This window comes from Calidris pugnax, unplaced genomic scaffold (genome assembly GCF_001431845.1).
Source record: "Calidris pugnax isolate Ruff unplaced genomic scaffold, ASM143184v1 scaffold13, whole genome shotgun sequence".
Classification (NCBI taxonomy): Eukaryota; Metazoa; Chordata; class Aves; order Charadriiformes; family Scolopacidae; genus Calidris; species Calidris pugnax.
In genome coordinates this window covers 22735710-22753088 of record NW_015090810.1, presented here as the reverse complement: position 1 = coordinate 22753088, position 17379 = coordinate 22735710, and the positions used below count along the sequence as shown (strand labels likewise).

The following is a 17379-nucleotide window of genomic DNA, read 5'->3' as shown; positions in this document are numbered from 1 at the left end:
ACACCCCTCTTCTCTAGTTATTCCCCCCATCCCTCAGAGGTGACTTGAGAAAAAAAAAAAAAGGCTTGGTTTGGGTCTATGTCTTGCAGCACATGAAGTACGTATTAGAAATCTTTACACTGACTTAACTTATCATCTAGTCAGTCAGTTTCCTAGAGAAGTGATTTTTTAAAACCTCAGTCTGTATGGGTTTTTTTTTGTAGTTAGGAGGTTTTATATCAGTAAGTATTACTGAGGTGCTACAAGACTCTTGAAGGTCACCTCACAAATTCACAGATACTCACAGTCCTGCAATTCTTCCTAATGAACAATAACAGTACAGCTTGAAAGACTTCATACCATGAAAGCCAGTAAGTTATGCAGAGAAATTGTTTTGTGGTGATCAGATCACACAGCATTTTTGTTTATAAATTTTGACTACTTTTCTGCACCTCAATTACAGCATTGGCTGGAGTGAGGCAGAGTTATTATCAAGCTGCAGTCCAGGTACCTTGGACCATATCAGTAACCCAGCCAAGGTAGCACAAAATCCAGTAAAAGCTGATTTGCTCTGGAGCTGGCAGAGTAGACATTTTTTGAAGGCACTGAACAATTTGCTGTAGTCCTTTCTTATTTGCTGGGACAAGAGTTCTCTTGCCATCCACACTTGCACTTTGTGGGCTCTAAGCTGTTTCTGAATGAAACAGCTATTGTGTCTCCAAGAGGAAAATCAGACACAGATCATTTGCTTCACTTGGTGCGGATGATTACACACTACACCAAGACTGGCTCCTCCACCTGGAACAGTCATCAACATTATTCAAGAAAATCTTGAGTTCTAAAATGCCCCTGTGTGCATTGGGAATACAACGCTTATTTAGAATAAAAAGCACCCTAGACCAAGGAATACTACATCTGTAAGAAAGCAACTGAAATGACTTTTTGATTGTAGTGGGGACTGTACTTCAGAAAATTTCTCCTCCTCCTAATGTGCTGGATGAAAAACTTCAAAATTATTTAAAGAAATGGGGTTCATCACTCACAGCACTTGAACATAGCATCGTTTTTCAGATTGATACCTAAAACATGTAGGGCTTTGTGTACTATTGAGGTTGTTCACTACATGTGTTTTAAATAGTCTATTAAAAAACACCTGAAGAAACCTCACAAAAATTGTTTTAGTTATGACAATGGTTAGTGTTGACATTCAGAAGGAACTACTAAAAGTCAACGCTAAAGAACTCATTCCATATATTCCACTCATGAAATAAGTTCACAGTATCAGTAAAATGTTTGTTTCATATTTTAAGCCATGCTCAAAGCAAAAAGTAACAAATGGTAAAATTTCAATGAAGATGCCATCCAACCAACTTTATCAAATATGAAAAACATCTAAAATCCTGCAAGTGAAATTTTTGTTCTTTTTCAGTTTAACCAACTGAAAAAAAAAAGAAATCATTATTTGTTGAAGTACTATACTACAAAGATGCACCCTACAGAGCTCAGTAGGTTGGTATCTTCAGGACAGTAGTCCAAAGTTAATTAAAATTTAGCCAAGCAAAAAATTAGCTCCAAAATGCTAAAAGATTTATGTAGATCTCTATCACATAGAGTAAGGGAATCTGACACGTTTTCCCAATCTTTAAATTAATAAAAATTAATCCAAAAAATATAGATTCCATCAATTTAACATGTCATCATATTCATCAAAAGAAAGCCTTACTGTTTCCCAGACTAAGTTATTAATCCTATTTATCTTCTATTATCCATCACCCTTATTTGCAATCCTATACAGGACAAACTACAAATGTGTCCTTGAATTGCTTTAAAGGCTCAGATGCCTGCACATATTTTAGCAGCCTAGATCCTGTCTTTTTTGATATATGATTTTGGGCCAAAGGTGGCTTACTATTAGAATTGTTTACTGGTAAAATTTAGTTTATAGCATTTTTACATTACCTTTATTTAAATAAAGGTACATGGGTACAAGTATTGTTCTCACTATTTTCCACAAAACAACATTTTCAAGATAGTCTGAGCTGCTGATCATCATAAAAAGTTTTCAGGCTTTACTCCACCTTTTACATTTCAACCACTTCTTGTTGCTGCCACATAGAATTAAAACAAGCAGTTTTCACCTCTTCTCTGAGGGCACATATCTTCTTCACACCATTTAAACCTCCCAAATTTGTTAGTTAGGCAAAAATTTTCTCTGCAGCTAAACTAAGCGCAAAAAAATGAGCAATAGTTTGAGTGAACTAATATAGAAGGTACTAGTTGATTGTGATTATTTTTTTAAAACATTTAAACATTTTTGGGTGATCAGAGATACAATCATGCAGGCATTTTGTTTGGTGGTTGTGCTATCTTCCCTCCTGCCCTTTCTTAAATTATTATTTTAACTGAAATAAACCAAAAGTGTAATTATTTTTTTAAAAGACAGGATACATCTGAAATGAAGCTAGAAGAAAAACTTAATTCTTTGAAACACAGTCCCCCAAAACTAAAATTAAAAACAGCAGGAGGAAAAATCCCCCCTTCTTGTGTTAAAAACCTCAAAACACACAGCAACTGTACTTTCACTGTGAATGTCACTAATACAATGGGCAACAGAAAAACCTATTTATGAAACGTTGAATCAAAGAAAGAGTATTAATCTCCCCTTCATTCATTTCACAGTTAAATACATGCACACAAAGCATTTTAGCCACCTCTCACAGAAAATCCATTTCAGATCATGGAAACAACCACGCTGCAATTGCTTGCCTCCTCCCACTTAGGAGGAAGCAATCATTTCTTACATATGCCAGTCATATTTTAAATCTTTTTTTAAAGCTTATTCCAGTGTATTTCAGTGAGATTAAGTAACCAGACTGAAAAACATCTGTTGCGCAGTGGAATTACTGTTTTGAACAAAGGCTTTTGAACAAAGTTGGTGGGGTTTATTTTGAATGAAATGCAAAAAAGTTACCACTCAGTTAAAATTAGAAAAAAATATTACCACACTGGTAGCTAATGATTCAGCAAATCTGCCCCACTGTTATGTTGCACATCTTTAATATTAAAAGAAAAAAAAAAAAAAAGTTTTTTGTTTTTCTTAGTCCCAATCACTCCAAAATTTTATTTCTTCTTAGCCTATCAGCAAACTATAAACTTCATTGTTGTACATGGGGTTCACAGAGCTTTTTGGGTGCATTTCTTTTTCAATAAAATATTTTGACCTTTATTACCTGGAGTTTCTTAGACTATTTTTTTACTACAGCACAATTCCTGAAATGAATTCTGTCAGAAACACACATAACGACAAACAAAGAATAAGAATGCCTTGTTCTAACAGAATAAACTTTCAGAGGGTAACAGAAGCAGCCCAACAACTAAAGCTACAAAAACATGCAAGATGCTGAAGCACAGAAAACAATTTTAGTCTTATTCTGTACTGTAATACTGTTTCTTTCTTAAAAAGCTAATTTTGATTTTTTTTGGCAGCCATACACCTTCACTATAGAAGATAGATTTGTAGAAATATTTTGAACTAAATAACCCTATTTTTCTTTAACAAAGATAACGACTACATGTGAAAAGTCCCATATAGCAATATGATTCTGCCTACGCTGGAGTTTAATGCAAACTTGTGCTGCCAAAAACCAGTTCAACAGTACAGAACTAGACAAGCTAGACAAATAAAGAGACAAACGTACAAGAAAAAAAAAGGAATAAATAAATGCATTTTATTTACTGTGTTCTTTGATGGCTCCCAAGCAGTATCTACCTTGCCCACATCTTGCATGTCTTGGAGTTGGCGGAGCTGTGACAGGGTGTGGTGTCTCAGGGCTTCATGCAGGGGAGTATCCCCATCTTTATCCTGAATATCCAGCTTAGCACCTGCACGGACTAAGAGCTAAAAAGAGAGAGAACCTGATTTAAAACTCATGAAAAGGCTGTTTATTCCTTTTAACATCAAATTTCAGGAAACTATGGTTTAGGATGCTTTAGGAGGTCCAAAAGGGTTATCCTTTTATCTTGCTACAATTCACACTGGAATGTGAACTCACAATTCACACACACTTGGAGCTCAGCCCTCAAGCTTATTTCAGCAGAAGCCTAATGCTTGCCTGTGCTCTGAGGGAGCACTACAAGAGATGCTATTTTAGAGGACTCCTTCCACTGTCCAAAACCTTTTAGATCTTACAAGATAGTCTACAAACAATGTAATGTACTACAGCAACATACCAGAAACAGAACAAGTGGGCAATGCTTTATATATGTATATATGTTCTTTACTATTAGGTTTCAGTGACCTCAAAAATCACCACTTTCACACCAGGCTAAACTTTACAACTTAATTTACAGTATCCTCCCATTAGCAAAGTAGTTAAGCACATACTTCGGTTTACCCTTATTCAGCAGAAGTCATAAAAGCCAATGACACTATTAAATGCCACCTCAGAACACTTTGGAAAGTAATGAACTGTAGGACTCATCTTTAAGGCTAATTTTAGACACACACTTTCCAGGCCACATGACGTGAACAGAAGGAGAAGGCTGCACAGGCCCTCCGATTCATACTGCCTCCCCATACAGCCCTCCCACCATTCCATGCAGGCACCAGAACTTTCTTAAATATGCCATCAAACAAATCAAATCAACACACGCTGACAAATAACAACCGCCCCTAAAAGTTAAACCCTTCACTGCTGCTATTCAGAAACCTGTAGACAGCAGCTGGGGTTTTAACTTTAGTTTTGGGCTTCTGCCACTCTGCAAAACTTGGATTAGCAGCCCTGACCAAAGGCACAGCCTGGAAGCAGGAACACACGAAGGGGCATCTCCCCTCTTCAGGACCTGCACGCTTACAAGGGTCTCAGCCTCTCAGAACCAAAGAACGTCAAGACGCTAGAAAAGGCTAAAAGGAAAATAGTTTAAAAGGAATTCAGAACTTAATTTTCAAGGAAATATCTCCCTGTAATTGACTGCAGCTTACCATTTTCCTCAACCTTTCCTTCCACAAGCGAAACCAAGAAAACCAGCTAATAGTTGCAACAGTCTCCCACCAACTTCTCACACTCTCTAAATGGATGTACTCTAGCCTAATTTTTTATTTCTCCTATTTGTATCTGGTGTCTGCCACTAGCTATTTACTGCTTAAGAGCTTCTCCTGAGAAGAGAAAAAAAATAAAATCTATAAAAGAACTCTTTTCAGAGCAACCTGGAATCCCTCACTACCATGGAAATTCAAAGCCTTTGCAGAAGTTTAAAAAAAAAAAAAAAAAAAGGCAAACCACTACCCTTTGTCATGGCAGCAAGGCTTTTAAAAGAACCCTGCTACCTTTGACCACTATTCCAGAGATGCCTGAGGGTACAACCCAGCCCTGGAAGGTGCCCAATAGGAATTAATTTTGCAATACGGAGCCAACATGCTCTTTGCATGGCTGCATGTGTTATTTTAGGACTTCGCAAAGTTAATCCAACTCTGAAGTACGGATACTCTACAGGGTCATTCACTTAAACTTTCTCAGATACAAGCACGCAGTTCAGTACACATACTAGCTCTTCTACATGCCTACCTTCCTGCTCATCTGCTGCATTAGCATTATATTCCCAGGTACCAGGTCTGTTCCAGAAGGGCACAAGAGCTCACCAAATATAGCTGCCAAACAGCTTGCAGGATGCAAGCGACACTGACTCTAGGAAACCATTCTTTTGGTAGCAAGCAGTTCCAGATATAGGGCCATATCACATGTTTCACTGTAATGGGATCACATCCATCGGCCCTCGGAGATGGAGAGACCTTACAGCAAAATAATGCCAAACAGAACTGCAGATAGAGGTCTGTGTAGGAGAGACAATTCTCTGTAAGCCTGAATAAGAGATAGGTTTTAATATGACTCTCAGTCTACAAAGACAAACTAAAAAAATTTGCACCGAGGGTCAAGGCCAGGTTGACGTATCCACTCACAGGGAACATCTCCTACAGCAGTGAGTGCTCACTCTGAGCCTCAACACCCACACCAGCAATCCAAACACAAAGTCACAGAGGTCCTGCACGGACAGGGCACACAGGCCAGAATGGGCAAGCTATGCCAGTAACACAGTGTTAAGCTGAAGTACTAACTTTTGCAGCCACACAAGAAAAAAATGAAATAGCATTACTTTCACTGCTAAGGTATCTCTGTTACTGCTTATAGCTCTCCCAAGCTAAAAACAGGGAAAATTAGTCAGAAGACTGAAAAGTAGTTAAAAATGCGAAAAGTGTTTCACAACTACAGCTTGCAAATCTATGAGGCAAGAGGCCTCATACAGCAAGAAGCATCAAAAATGCTATTTGAAGGTCCCATCATAGAATGACAAGACCCTGACAAGTAGCAGGGGAATACGTTCTTCCTTACTCAACAAGGACAGATGCTGGAATTGGCAACCACATAGCGGAAACCATAATGTATGTGTACAAAGACTGAGCATTCCTGAAACATCCTGCATATTTCCTACTGACCTTCTGTGAAAGTTGGCAAGGTTCCACATTTACCAAAATTAATCATACAAACGTTCAATGGCTACATACCCTTAAATCATTTTTTAAATGTTTATGAAGTACCTACGTCTAAACAGCTACAACCAGCTTGAGTCAAGTACCATTAACCACAAGGCTTACTGCAAATAAGGTACTTACCCTAACAATCTGTGTGTGCTGTCGTTCAACGGCAAGGTGCAGCGCAGTTTGCTGGTTAACATTCTGGATATCCAGGTTAGCGTTGCCCTGAAAGACATTCAAAACATTAGAGCATTTTTACCCCAAAAATTCATCTACAGGCAAGGCAGACAATGAGAGCACTGAATATGACCCTGAACATGATTCCTCGTCTGGAGATTTGAGAGGAGAAGTTACTAAATACTTTAATTATTCACAGTACAGATGTTGATATGTTGAAACAAACTCGGTATCAAATTTTTCAGTCCCCCTGCACTGTTAGGCCATTGTAATGATCTCAAAGGAGAGTTTGACCTTTAGAGCTCACCACATGTCCTTCGCTGCGCCATCGCCTCTGCATTGTGATTGCAGGCATCAAGAAGCAAACTATTTTCACATCAGATGGTCAACTGAAGTGTGACATTTAAATCCTTCCAAGAAGAGAACCCTACCTGATGCACCAAAAGTTCAGCCACTTCCACATGATTATTGAGAGCTGCCAGATGCAAGGCAGTGTAACCATCATCTTTTTTCTCGTCAACAATCCACGGTCGTGGTAATTTGGACAACAATACACGCATTGCACTGAAATAAATATGCAGAGATGGCATAAATAGTACATGTATAATGTATTTGCTGAATGACAACGGGACAAGAGTAAAATATTCATCCTCAGAACTACACAGTATTAGCAGCTAAACAACATTAGTATTTTTTCAAAGAGAAAGTGGGTAAAAGCTACACCAACAATTCCAAAACATAATCATGTTCAGTTCCTTCTAGTTAAAGCACACAAACAAGCCATACAATACCCCAAACAGTTTAAGAATCATATTTTTTCCAGAGGAAATGTTATCTAGCAGTAAAGATTACCTCTAAAAAGTACTCGCACAAATTCTGAAACACAAGCAACAGAAGTTGTTCTCACTGAAAAGCCTTATAGCATTCCTTACTTAATTATTTAATAAGCAAGTTCCTTTAAAGTAGATTTCTTTAAAATCTTCACTTCATAAACTGATGCCATTGGCTGTAACAGTTAAGACTTTCAATTTCTGAGATAAAGTTGGAGTAAGACCTCCTAGGCACAGACAAAATAAACGCTGAAACTGTAAAACCAGTATTAGTGGAATGCAGGAATTTTCATAACAGATAGTAGCTGTATATACTACGCCCTGGCAGGGTCTAGTACTCCCCCGCTCTTTCCCACCCAAAGGAAGAGGATTTATTATCTTACATCTCAAATTCAAGGGTGGGGAAAACTAAGATGATTATTAGAGTATTAAAGCAGACTAAAAGCCCTGAAGTCCAAAGACTGCAATATTAAGGTATTAATAATACAACACTAGATAAACAAATTCGTCAATCTTGTATTCTCTCAGGAATACACTTTTTTTTTTTCAAGATCATGCGTGTCCACTTAGTTTTTGGAATAGGTAAGGAACCAAACTTAATTCCCTGACTGTCTTATCTTCATAAGCAGCATATGCAGCTCCCTTCTAACATTTCCTCAGAGACAAACAGAAAACCACAAAATGCTATAATCTTGTGCCAGGAAACGTCTTCTATCATCTAATCTTTCCCTACCATTGAAGCAACATACAAGACAAACACAGCTTCTTCACAAAATTCAAAATTTAAAATCCAAGCAATACTACCTAATGCAAGTGGAAGCACTCAGTCTCAGACTGCCCTGCAAGGCAGATACTGTAATTGAATTGAACAGGTCTCCATTAGACACCTGATATTCAAAACGTGGGATCTCAATAAGCTTCAGAAATATCCTCACAAAATAAGTTTCTCAGCTTTTAATTAAAAATATTCTCAACAGATAGCAATAAACTGACTGTACTGCACAGTGATAACTGAGCTCCTAATTAATTCCAATAACCTGTTACCTTGAACATCCACACTGCTATTCACCTCCTAAACTCTCTTTTAGAGTAAACCAACAAGTTTCCTATTTAAAAAAAAACCAACCACAAAACAAAAAGTTGTGGTTCTGGGGGTAGCTCACTCCAATGAGCTCTCCTGAAAAGCAGGAGGCCATGAGGTAGACTACTCTGCCAGTAAGAACATGCACCCTTCCTACACACTGCTTGGGCACTGCCCTAACAGACTCCGGCTTCTTCAGCACCTCCTCACATTCTCCTTCTACTGCACTGAGTATGCAACATAAATCCTCAATTTCACACTTAATACACCACCCTGGCAGCGGCAGGATAGCAGTACTTTTTTCCTTAGAGTGTCTGAAGGAACCACAACTAAGCAACTGCATCTGCAGGCCACAGGTGACCCGTGACCAACTGCTACGTGGAGCATCCACACCAGGCTGCTCTGGAGGTTCATCACTTGGCCAGGAATCAAATGCATTTTGCAGTCTGTAGGTTCTCTCAGTCTTTTCAGACCCCATCATAATCACAGCTTTCTCGAGGTAGGCAAATAAGTAAGAAACCATTCTCAATCTCTAAGGATTTTTTGTTTTCATGGCAGCACCAAGCTTCTCACTTCCTCACAGTCCAAATCACTTATAACACAGCAAAATAAGACAACAACACTTGACAGATTGTACATTGCTCATTGTGAACCATCGCTCAAGCTTCTATTCATAACACCTTCTACAGCTTTGTCATGTGCTAGGAAAAAAGACTAGAATATTTAGAAAAAAAAAAAACAAAACAAACCAGAACCAAGAAACAACAAACTACCAACATCAATTCTTTGAGAGACTGACTTATGCGAGAATTTCCAAAATTAAGGATAATTTAGTAACACATAGGTTACAAAAGCTTAATGAAATGTAGCAAAATATACAAATAGTAGTTACATCGATAAACGTAATTTATTTTGTAATTCCATTATGTATTTTCACACCTAGGGTATAAATATGTCTCTGGTTTGCAACATCAGAACTGCTTCTAGCTGCCTTAGAGAGGAGCAAGTCTGGAGCACTGCGGTTTGCATCTTTAGGACCGTATCTGGCCAAAGCACCATCAGCTCATTAAAAAGCTGGGCTGATACAGAACACATGATACCAGCTACACACCACTCTGGTCTACTTTGTAGAGTGACTTCCCACAGGGTATCTATCATGTCATGTAAGTTCTTTATCTTCCCCTGCCAGGCTCAGTGCTTCTAAAGACCCCATAAAGCTCCAGAGTATCTACCACGGATCATCTAAAAAGCACTACAGAAATGAAAATTCCTTATGACTGACAGAAGCAATATGACCACTCTAAGTCACCAGTAAAAGGGTGGGCAACAATGATCTAGGAAAAAATCCAAGGTCAAGAAATTTTTTTTTTTTTTTTTTAAACTGCAACTACAACTTGAGGAACACTACAGGAAGGCACCAACACTCAAATGTGCATTTCTCTAAATATAGCCAACTTGTCTCCAAAGTAGCTCTAGTTCCTAAACAAGGAACCATCCTAACCAACTCAGATATTTTATATCCTTTTCTTCAGTAAGGAAATCAGGAAACTGCCAACTCCACAGATCTAAAATAAAATCATGTTTAAAGTACATTCACACACTTTAATAGATGCATTGAGAAGTGAATATACTTCACAAACATTACTGTTGCCATTTGCTTTAACATCTCTCATCTTCGAGAGTAAAGTAAGAAATTAACTGCCTTAATATTTTGCATGCTATAAAAAAAGTCACTCATCCTAATATTTGCAAGAGCTCTAGCCTTACCAAATCCTCTCTCAAATCTTTTCCTATGTTGTTTGCGGTCAAATACCCAGAAGATTTTCATATGAAGCTCAACTGTAAAATATTTGGGGCTAACACTGCAGCTTGCTTTTATATGAGATGCCCGATACATTTTTGGACACTTTTAAAATGCATTGGTCCCATTGAAAAAACAGAAGAACCAGTAAAATCCCAAACAGCTTCTATATGTAACAGATTTTTATCTTACTTTTTGCAGTGAAGAATCATGACTGTGCTAAATTACCAGACAGCAGGATGGAAGGACAGTTCTATGGACATGACACCTTAAGATTCTGCAAGATATTAACATGCTACAAATGGCAAATTCTTTTAAGATGTTCAGTGGCTGCATCCTCCTTCTCATTAGCTGAGAGGTAGTTTCTCTCCGCGCATAAGATCCTGTCTCTTCACATCACAGCTTTCCTTCCTACAAGCTATTCTATTTTGCAGGATTTTCTAGAGCTGCTGCCAAAATTGTGACAACTTAGCTAAGTGGCTACCATTCAGAACATTACTCACTGGAACAGTCATATTAGTGAATTAATGTCACATGCCAATTACACAGTAATCCTTGATTCACTTTTCCATACGAAATATTAAAGAAGCCAAGTGGTACCACTCCATTTTTAGGACCACAACACTTGCTTTTATCTTGTATACATTAAAACAGATCACAGACTACTTTCTCTTTAATTATATTGAAAAAATTAAGAAATCAGCAAATCTAATGGTAACCATGACCATGAAATCAGCTGAAAAAACACTCTTCAGGCTGTCATCTTCAGTGCATTCAATGGCACAGATTACATGGCTAATTGAGTAGCTTCAAAAATTATTGATAAGACGATTAAAAAATCTTATGAAAACACTGATATTGTCTCATTGATACGGTATTTAAAGAACATTACTAAATAGTTACTAATGAAGAAAAAGAAATGTAACAGGTAAATTTCAGCATTTGTTGGTCTGCAGTATTTTCAGATTAGCAGAGGAAGTTCATAAAGATTTTGGGCCTTTTTCAGTTGGATGATCTTTTGCAAGTTCTGAAAATTTCTATATGGGACAACAAAAGAAAAACTTCAGTGAAATTTTTTGAGGAAGTTGAAAAGTCTTTTACAACTAAACACCTACTCAGTGAAAGAGGTAATGAGAAAGCACATGTGTGTATAGGGGGCTGAGATCCAGGTATATGTTGCTCTCCCAGGCCCAGCTTTTGAGGGTACAGCGATTTATAAAGCCCACTATCATTCATCCCCATAAAACAACAGTCCAGGCTCTAATAGGTAGAAATGATTTGGAAGAAGGAACACTTATTTATATTATGTTACATTTAATTTGAGATGTAGAAGAATGACACCAAATGCTGCTGCTGAATGCACTTTCATTTGACCTTGCCATATGAGATTTTTGGTTTGTAGTTTTTTTGTTTTTTGGTTTGTTTTTGCTTTTGTTTTTTAATTTGGGTTTTTAGACAGTCTGGAACCACGGCTTAACATATATATGATGTATTTAAATTATACGTAATAGCAAAATGCAAATTCAGCGGCATGGATTTTATATTTGCAACATAAAATGCATCACAGATCTGAACAATACACTAATCCATTTTTAGCCACAGAGCAGTTGTTTCCACACCAGTTACCAACATTAGACTTACCCCCCAAAAATAAAATATTTATGACCAGAAGTTTTAACATATGGTATATCATTCATTATCAGCCTACATATAACAACTCCTTCCTTACTCACAGAATTTTTACAGATGCTCATCAGCACTACCTGAGAATGCAGCACTCAATAATGGATTTATTTGAAAAATCTACAAGCTAAAAAGCACTTGTAGCAAGATGTCACTAGCATCTCACTGTACAGAAAAGATTCCAGATTTAGCATTGTTAACTGTAAAGGCATCCTTCCACCCTGCTTTAAAAAAAAATATATATATAATGAAAAACTAGAGAAGATTCTCTGCTACCAACTGCAATTTCACTGCAGAATGATTTAAGTGGGGAAGATTGGGGGTTTGTGGGATGGTGGTGGGGTGGGTTGGCTTGTTTTGCATTTTGGGGTTGTTTGGGTTTTTTTTAAAGAATAGAGACTTAGGCAAAAAAAATAGGGAGGCTACTTCACAATTAGTATAAGCACATTTAACTTAAATGGCTACTGAAAGACACAATCCTACTTTTGCTGGCTCTTCAATTCCTGCATTATGTTGGCTCTAGAGACACATCGCTGTCTAGCAAGTGAAACAACCCGCCAGATTCTTGATTTGCCAAGTTTGCTTTCAGACAGATCAATGAGATAATCCAAACTTCCCTGCGACTTCACAATCGCTGGAAGCGATAGGAATAAGGAAATGATGAAACCAGAGTTGCAGGGAGGGCAGACTGCCCTTTCCAGAAGCGAAGTCTTAGGTCAGCATAAACTTATCAGGAATCGTATCTCTAGGGCTTGTAGTGATTTAGTGCGCTTTTCACTACAAGTTTTTCTACTCTCCTGCCATTCTTCTCCCTCAGGTCAGCTTTCCACTGTCTCAGTGTAACACAGAAGATATTTTACAGCAATCCTGGCTTGAAGTATTCTCCCCCAAAACACACACACCCTCTTGTCCACTTATTTCCACCCCTGGCTCAGCTAAACATGTTCACCTGCTGTTTCCTGTATGACCTCAAACAGTTGAAGAAATAGATCAGGTTTAAAGATTTTCCATTGTAAAGTTTTCTTTTAAGGCTATATATTCTGATGTGCATTTTACAACACATTAGAAGCAAGACTACTTTTTACTATTCCCATTCTTGTCCTCTGATTACCACCTCTGCTCAAAAAAAACCCAACCAAAAAGTGGTCCCAACACAGTATCAAAAAAGGTCACCCCTTTTTGTTGGATTCTTTCTCGTACAGGATAGTACTCTGAGCCTGCTCACTGTGAAGCCAAAGAAATACTTGTACCAACATAGTGCAAGAAGTAACACAGGAGCAGGACAGTGCTATTTTTGGCAACGATATGATCTTAAGTGCACGTCAGCCCACAACTTCAAGCCAAATCAGTTCCCTGATCTGGTTCACACTGCACTGGCCGTGCGGCACAGGGAGCTACGCTGGAAGAATGAAAAAGGAAGTATCCCTCGGGAACAAGTAACAAAGAACAGATTAATACCTTAAACCAGTATTACTGAGCACACTGTATCTTGAAATTAGAGTTTAATATTTCATATCTGACTCATGGTTCAGTTGGCACAAGTTTAAGTAAACAGGCCGTTTCCTTCTTTTTGTCTCTCAGATTCTCAAGTATCTCTTGGTATTTGAAATGGCATTTGGTATTTGAAAAATCAATTTCAATATACAACGAAACTGAAAAAAAACAATGAGATACATAAACTTACATGGAATTCACAAAAATGTATTCTGTATTAGCTTATATCTTACACAACAATTTTGTCTTCAGCATATGATTATGAAATTGAAGAAAGAGAAATGAAAGAAATGTGACTTTTACTAGAAAGCTGTACCGCAAAAGAAGTTACGGGGTAAGCAGCTGCCAAGCATGGGACAAAGTCAACACAAAAAGAAGAGACAAGGAAGGCATAAATCCAAGGTAGTGGTCCGTTCGGGATTTTACAATTCACACTCTACCCTACAGTAATGAACTCTAATATATTAGTAACCAGTAATTACATCAATATTCGCTGAGATGACATTTCCATTTGATAAGTATGTTTAATTTTAGATTGAGTGATTTTTCAGCTTTTTCACTCTTCTTGCTCCTGAGCAACATGAAGAACTTTGTCTGAAAAATACAGAGAAAGTCTTGAAGTATTTGGATTCCTGAGTGTTACATTTGATGGCTAAATTTCAGTAACATTATTCTTTTTCTGTGTCTGAAAAATACAGAGAAAGTCTTGAAGTTTTGGATTCCTGAGTGTTGCATTTGATGGCTAAATTTCAGGAAAATGTTGCATATACTCCCTATGAATATGAAAATCCCCCTTTTCATATGTTGAATGTGTAGTTATTGGTCTTGTTATAGGCCAATTTTGTGCACATGAAAGATTAATGGACTGAGATGTTCACTTGATTTCTTCCTTTTATTCTCTTCTTCTAAAACATTTGAGTTTTTCAAAGAAATGGTAGCACCTAATTTACATATGTATTTATTTTTTTGAAAGTAATTTTATAGCTAAGCATTATAAACAATATACTATGGAATTATTAAACATGATAACATGGAATTATGTGAATTTACTAATGAAAGCAAAGGCATCTGTTTTTCAAATAATTTCTCACTTGATTTGAATATGGAATTGCGGAGCCACAAATCAAAACTAACTTCTTATTTATAAAATAACAGTACGATTTGCAGTGGAAAACTTCAAAACTAGGTGTAGAACAAGGCTGCTCGGACCTCAGGCTAAACGACGTGTTGTTACTCACGGCATTTTTCACTGATCAAGAAACCAGGTTACACAACCTGCGGTGGCAGCGCAGGATATTTATTGTTCTATATCTGCATGAAGTCCTTGCCTTGCTACTAGCAGGGCTGCCTTTTTTTTTTTTATCCTCTCTCTCTCTTTGCTACCCTCCTCCCCCCCCCCAAATGTTTCTAAGTATAGTGACAACCTCATCAGGGTTTACTAGTAGCAGCGCAAGCTCAGTGAAAACCTGGGAAATCTAACTGGAAACACGAGAGAGAGCGCTTTATTTGGCAGTGCTAAAAAAACCTGGGGACAAATGGCTGAGCGCGGTGGAAGTGCAGGCTGCACAATCAATAGGCAGAGAGCCGGATAGCGGCTCCCACCGCCGCCGGATCGACAATCGACAGCTGAGAGACTATTTTTTGCAATGGTTGACTAAATATGGTCAGGGAAGAGCGAGGCACAAGAGAGCCCGTTTGCCTGGGAGTGCATGTTTCAAATGCTTAGCTGCCTATAAAGCCGTAACAGTTTTGCTGGTGCCCTCTGAGTGGGAAATACGGTTAGTGCCTTCTGTAGGGTGCGTGCAGGAGCCCTGACCTCGCCAGCAGACTTGACCTCTGAAGATGGAAAGTAGCTTCAACACAGACCTGCCTACAGTTAAGCCTGGAAACATAACCTCAAGCAAGAAAAGATGCAGTGCAATATCTAAGGAACTAGAAGAAACCAATATTTGCCGGGGGAGGGGGGAGACGATCGCGCTCTTTTTTTTGTGTGTCTCTTTTTTTTTTTTTTTTTTTTTTTGGAAGCGACTCCAACTTTTGGGGGCTTGGTTTTGGTTTTTTTGTTGGGTTTTTATTTTTTCTTTTTGCCTGTGATTGTTTTCATCTGGCAGTGGGCTAAGTTCACCTTCCCTTGGCTTCCTAGCATCTATCCTTGGAGTCTTAACTCTCAGTCCAGCAGACATAAGGTATAATTTCTATACAACATCATCCATATTTTAGCATTCCAAGAAAGGCAGCAGGTGCCAATTAGGCACCGGTCTTTATGCCTTGTTTTGTTTTGTTTTTTTTTTCCAAGTTTTATCTATTTAAGGTGGTGAGGTACTGTATGCACCGACATTCGCCCCCCCTTGCCTCCCCCTCCCATGTAATGAAGAGCTGATTCAGCGAATAGAGTGAGAGAGCACTCAGGATGAGATGGCTGCTGCTGATGTGTCTCTAGGTCATTACCTCTCTTCCAACTGCAAATGCTGCATGATACTAAGCTTACAGGTAATAGAACGTCAGGAGACCTGCATTATTCTGCACGTTTAAAGGATGCCTATGACTTTCTGCATGTATAACTTATTTACTAGAATGTTTTTTTTTTTTAATTGTTATATTAATCCCTCTACTCTGGGAACAGCTTAATTTTGAGTGTGTTAAAGTACCCAGCATTTGTAGTGTAAAAGAGCAGGTTGAAAGAAAACAACATTAGTTCAAATTTCATAGGAAAAAAAAAACCTCCAACTTGCTTGGTAGGCAGAATTCTTTTTAAAGAAGATAAACTCAAAAATTGCAATGCCATTAACTCATTGTTCATTTCAGTGAAATATATTCTTATCTTCCTATGCACAACTAAAAAAAAAAATTACCAAGTTTAAAAAGAAAATCTAATAAACAGTGTGGTAGTGCAATGCTGAGTTCTCAAGCAGATCTAAGCAAAATTTTCAAGGTGCTTTATCTAAGATGTACATGAAAACAACCTACTTAAAAACTAAAATGTGACTGCTGTGATTCTAATGCTGCATTGCTGTTTCTCCTTGTAGTACTGTGCTAGCTACTGCTACACTCTGATTTGCTCTCTATCAGCTGCACTAGGTTTTTGTCATGAGCTGCAGAAATTCTTACTTCCTCTGCTCTCAGCTTTCCTTACGACTATTGCATCTACTAATTGTTAAGCTTATTTCCAATTTACCTTCTAATGCTGTAAAGACAAAGCTTACTCTCGACTCTAACCCAAATCAACTCCTGAAATGCAAATTAAGCAACCATAAGCTGTATCTGACAGCCCCTTAGAAGTCAAACCCGTACTGTACATCAAATATTTAACTACAATTCCAAATCACGGCGCACAGGCTCACAAAACGGGGCTAAACTTGGAGTTTCTTCCTTTGAGGGTTTGGGGGATTTTTTGCTTTGCTTTTTTTAGTTGTCATAAATATTTCACGTGTGGACGAGATTTTGACTGAAGCAGGTGAGTGCCAATTTTACAAAATGAGAAGAGCTGCTTGCAGAAGTGTTGGAATAGGTATTAGCTTTCACATGTGACCTTCGGCCTAACAATCCAAATCCTGTCACAGCAGTTAAAGGTTGTTTTCTTAATTCAATGTCATCACCTTCACGATAAGCAGGATCACCAGTAGCATGTGCTGTTATTTTATATTTTTTTTTTAAACCACTCAACTACAGCGTAAATAAGTATAAACCTGCAAAGAGTTTGCAGAATGCTGGATGGGATACAAAAAGCCTGGAAGTAGGATTGGGGAGGGCAGGAAAATAAGTTTATAACTGCTATGTTAGACAAGTCTATGCTTCCCTTCAGGGC

General features: G+C 38.0%; 1 protein-coding gene across 1 annotated transcript in view; it reads right to left on the bottom strand.

The window, feature by feature from the left end:
• MIB1 (mindbomb E3 ubiquitin protein ligase 1) overlaps positions 1 to 17379 on the bottom strand; it is an 86041-nt gene that overhangs the window by 13815 nt on the left and 54847 nt on the right. Inside the window, exons 13-15 of the mRNA XM_014938597.1 lie at positions 7117 to 7249; positions 6647 to 6733; positions 3716 to 3877 (exon numbers count right to left, since the gene is read on the bottom strand). Of these exons, the coding sequence (XP_014794083.1) occupies positions 3716 to 3877; positions 6647 to 6733; positions 7117 to 7249 (382 nt within the window). The remainder of the gene's footprint in view (positions 1 to 3715; positions 3878 to 6646; positions 6734 to 7116; positions 7250 to 17379) is intronic.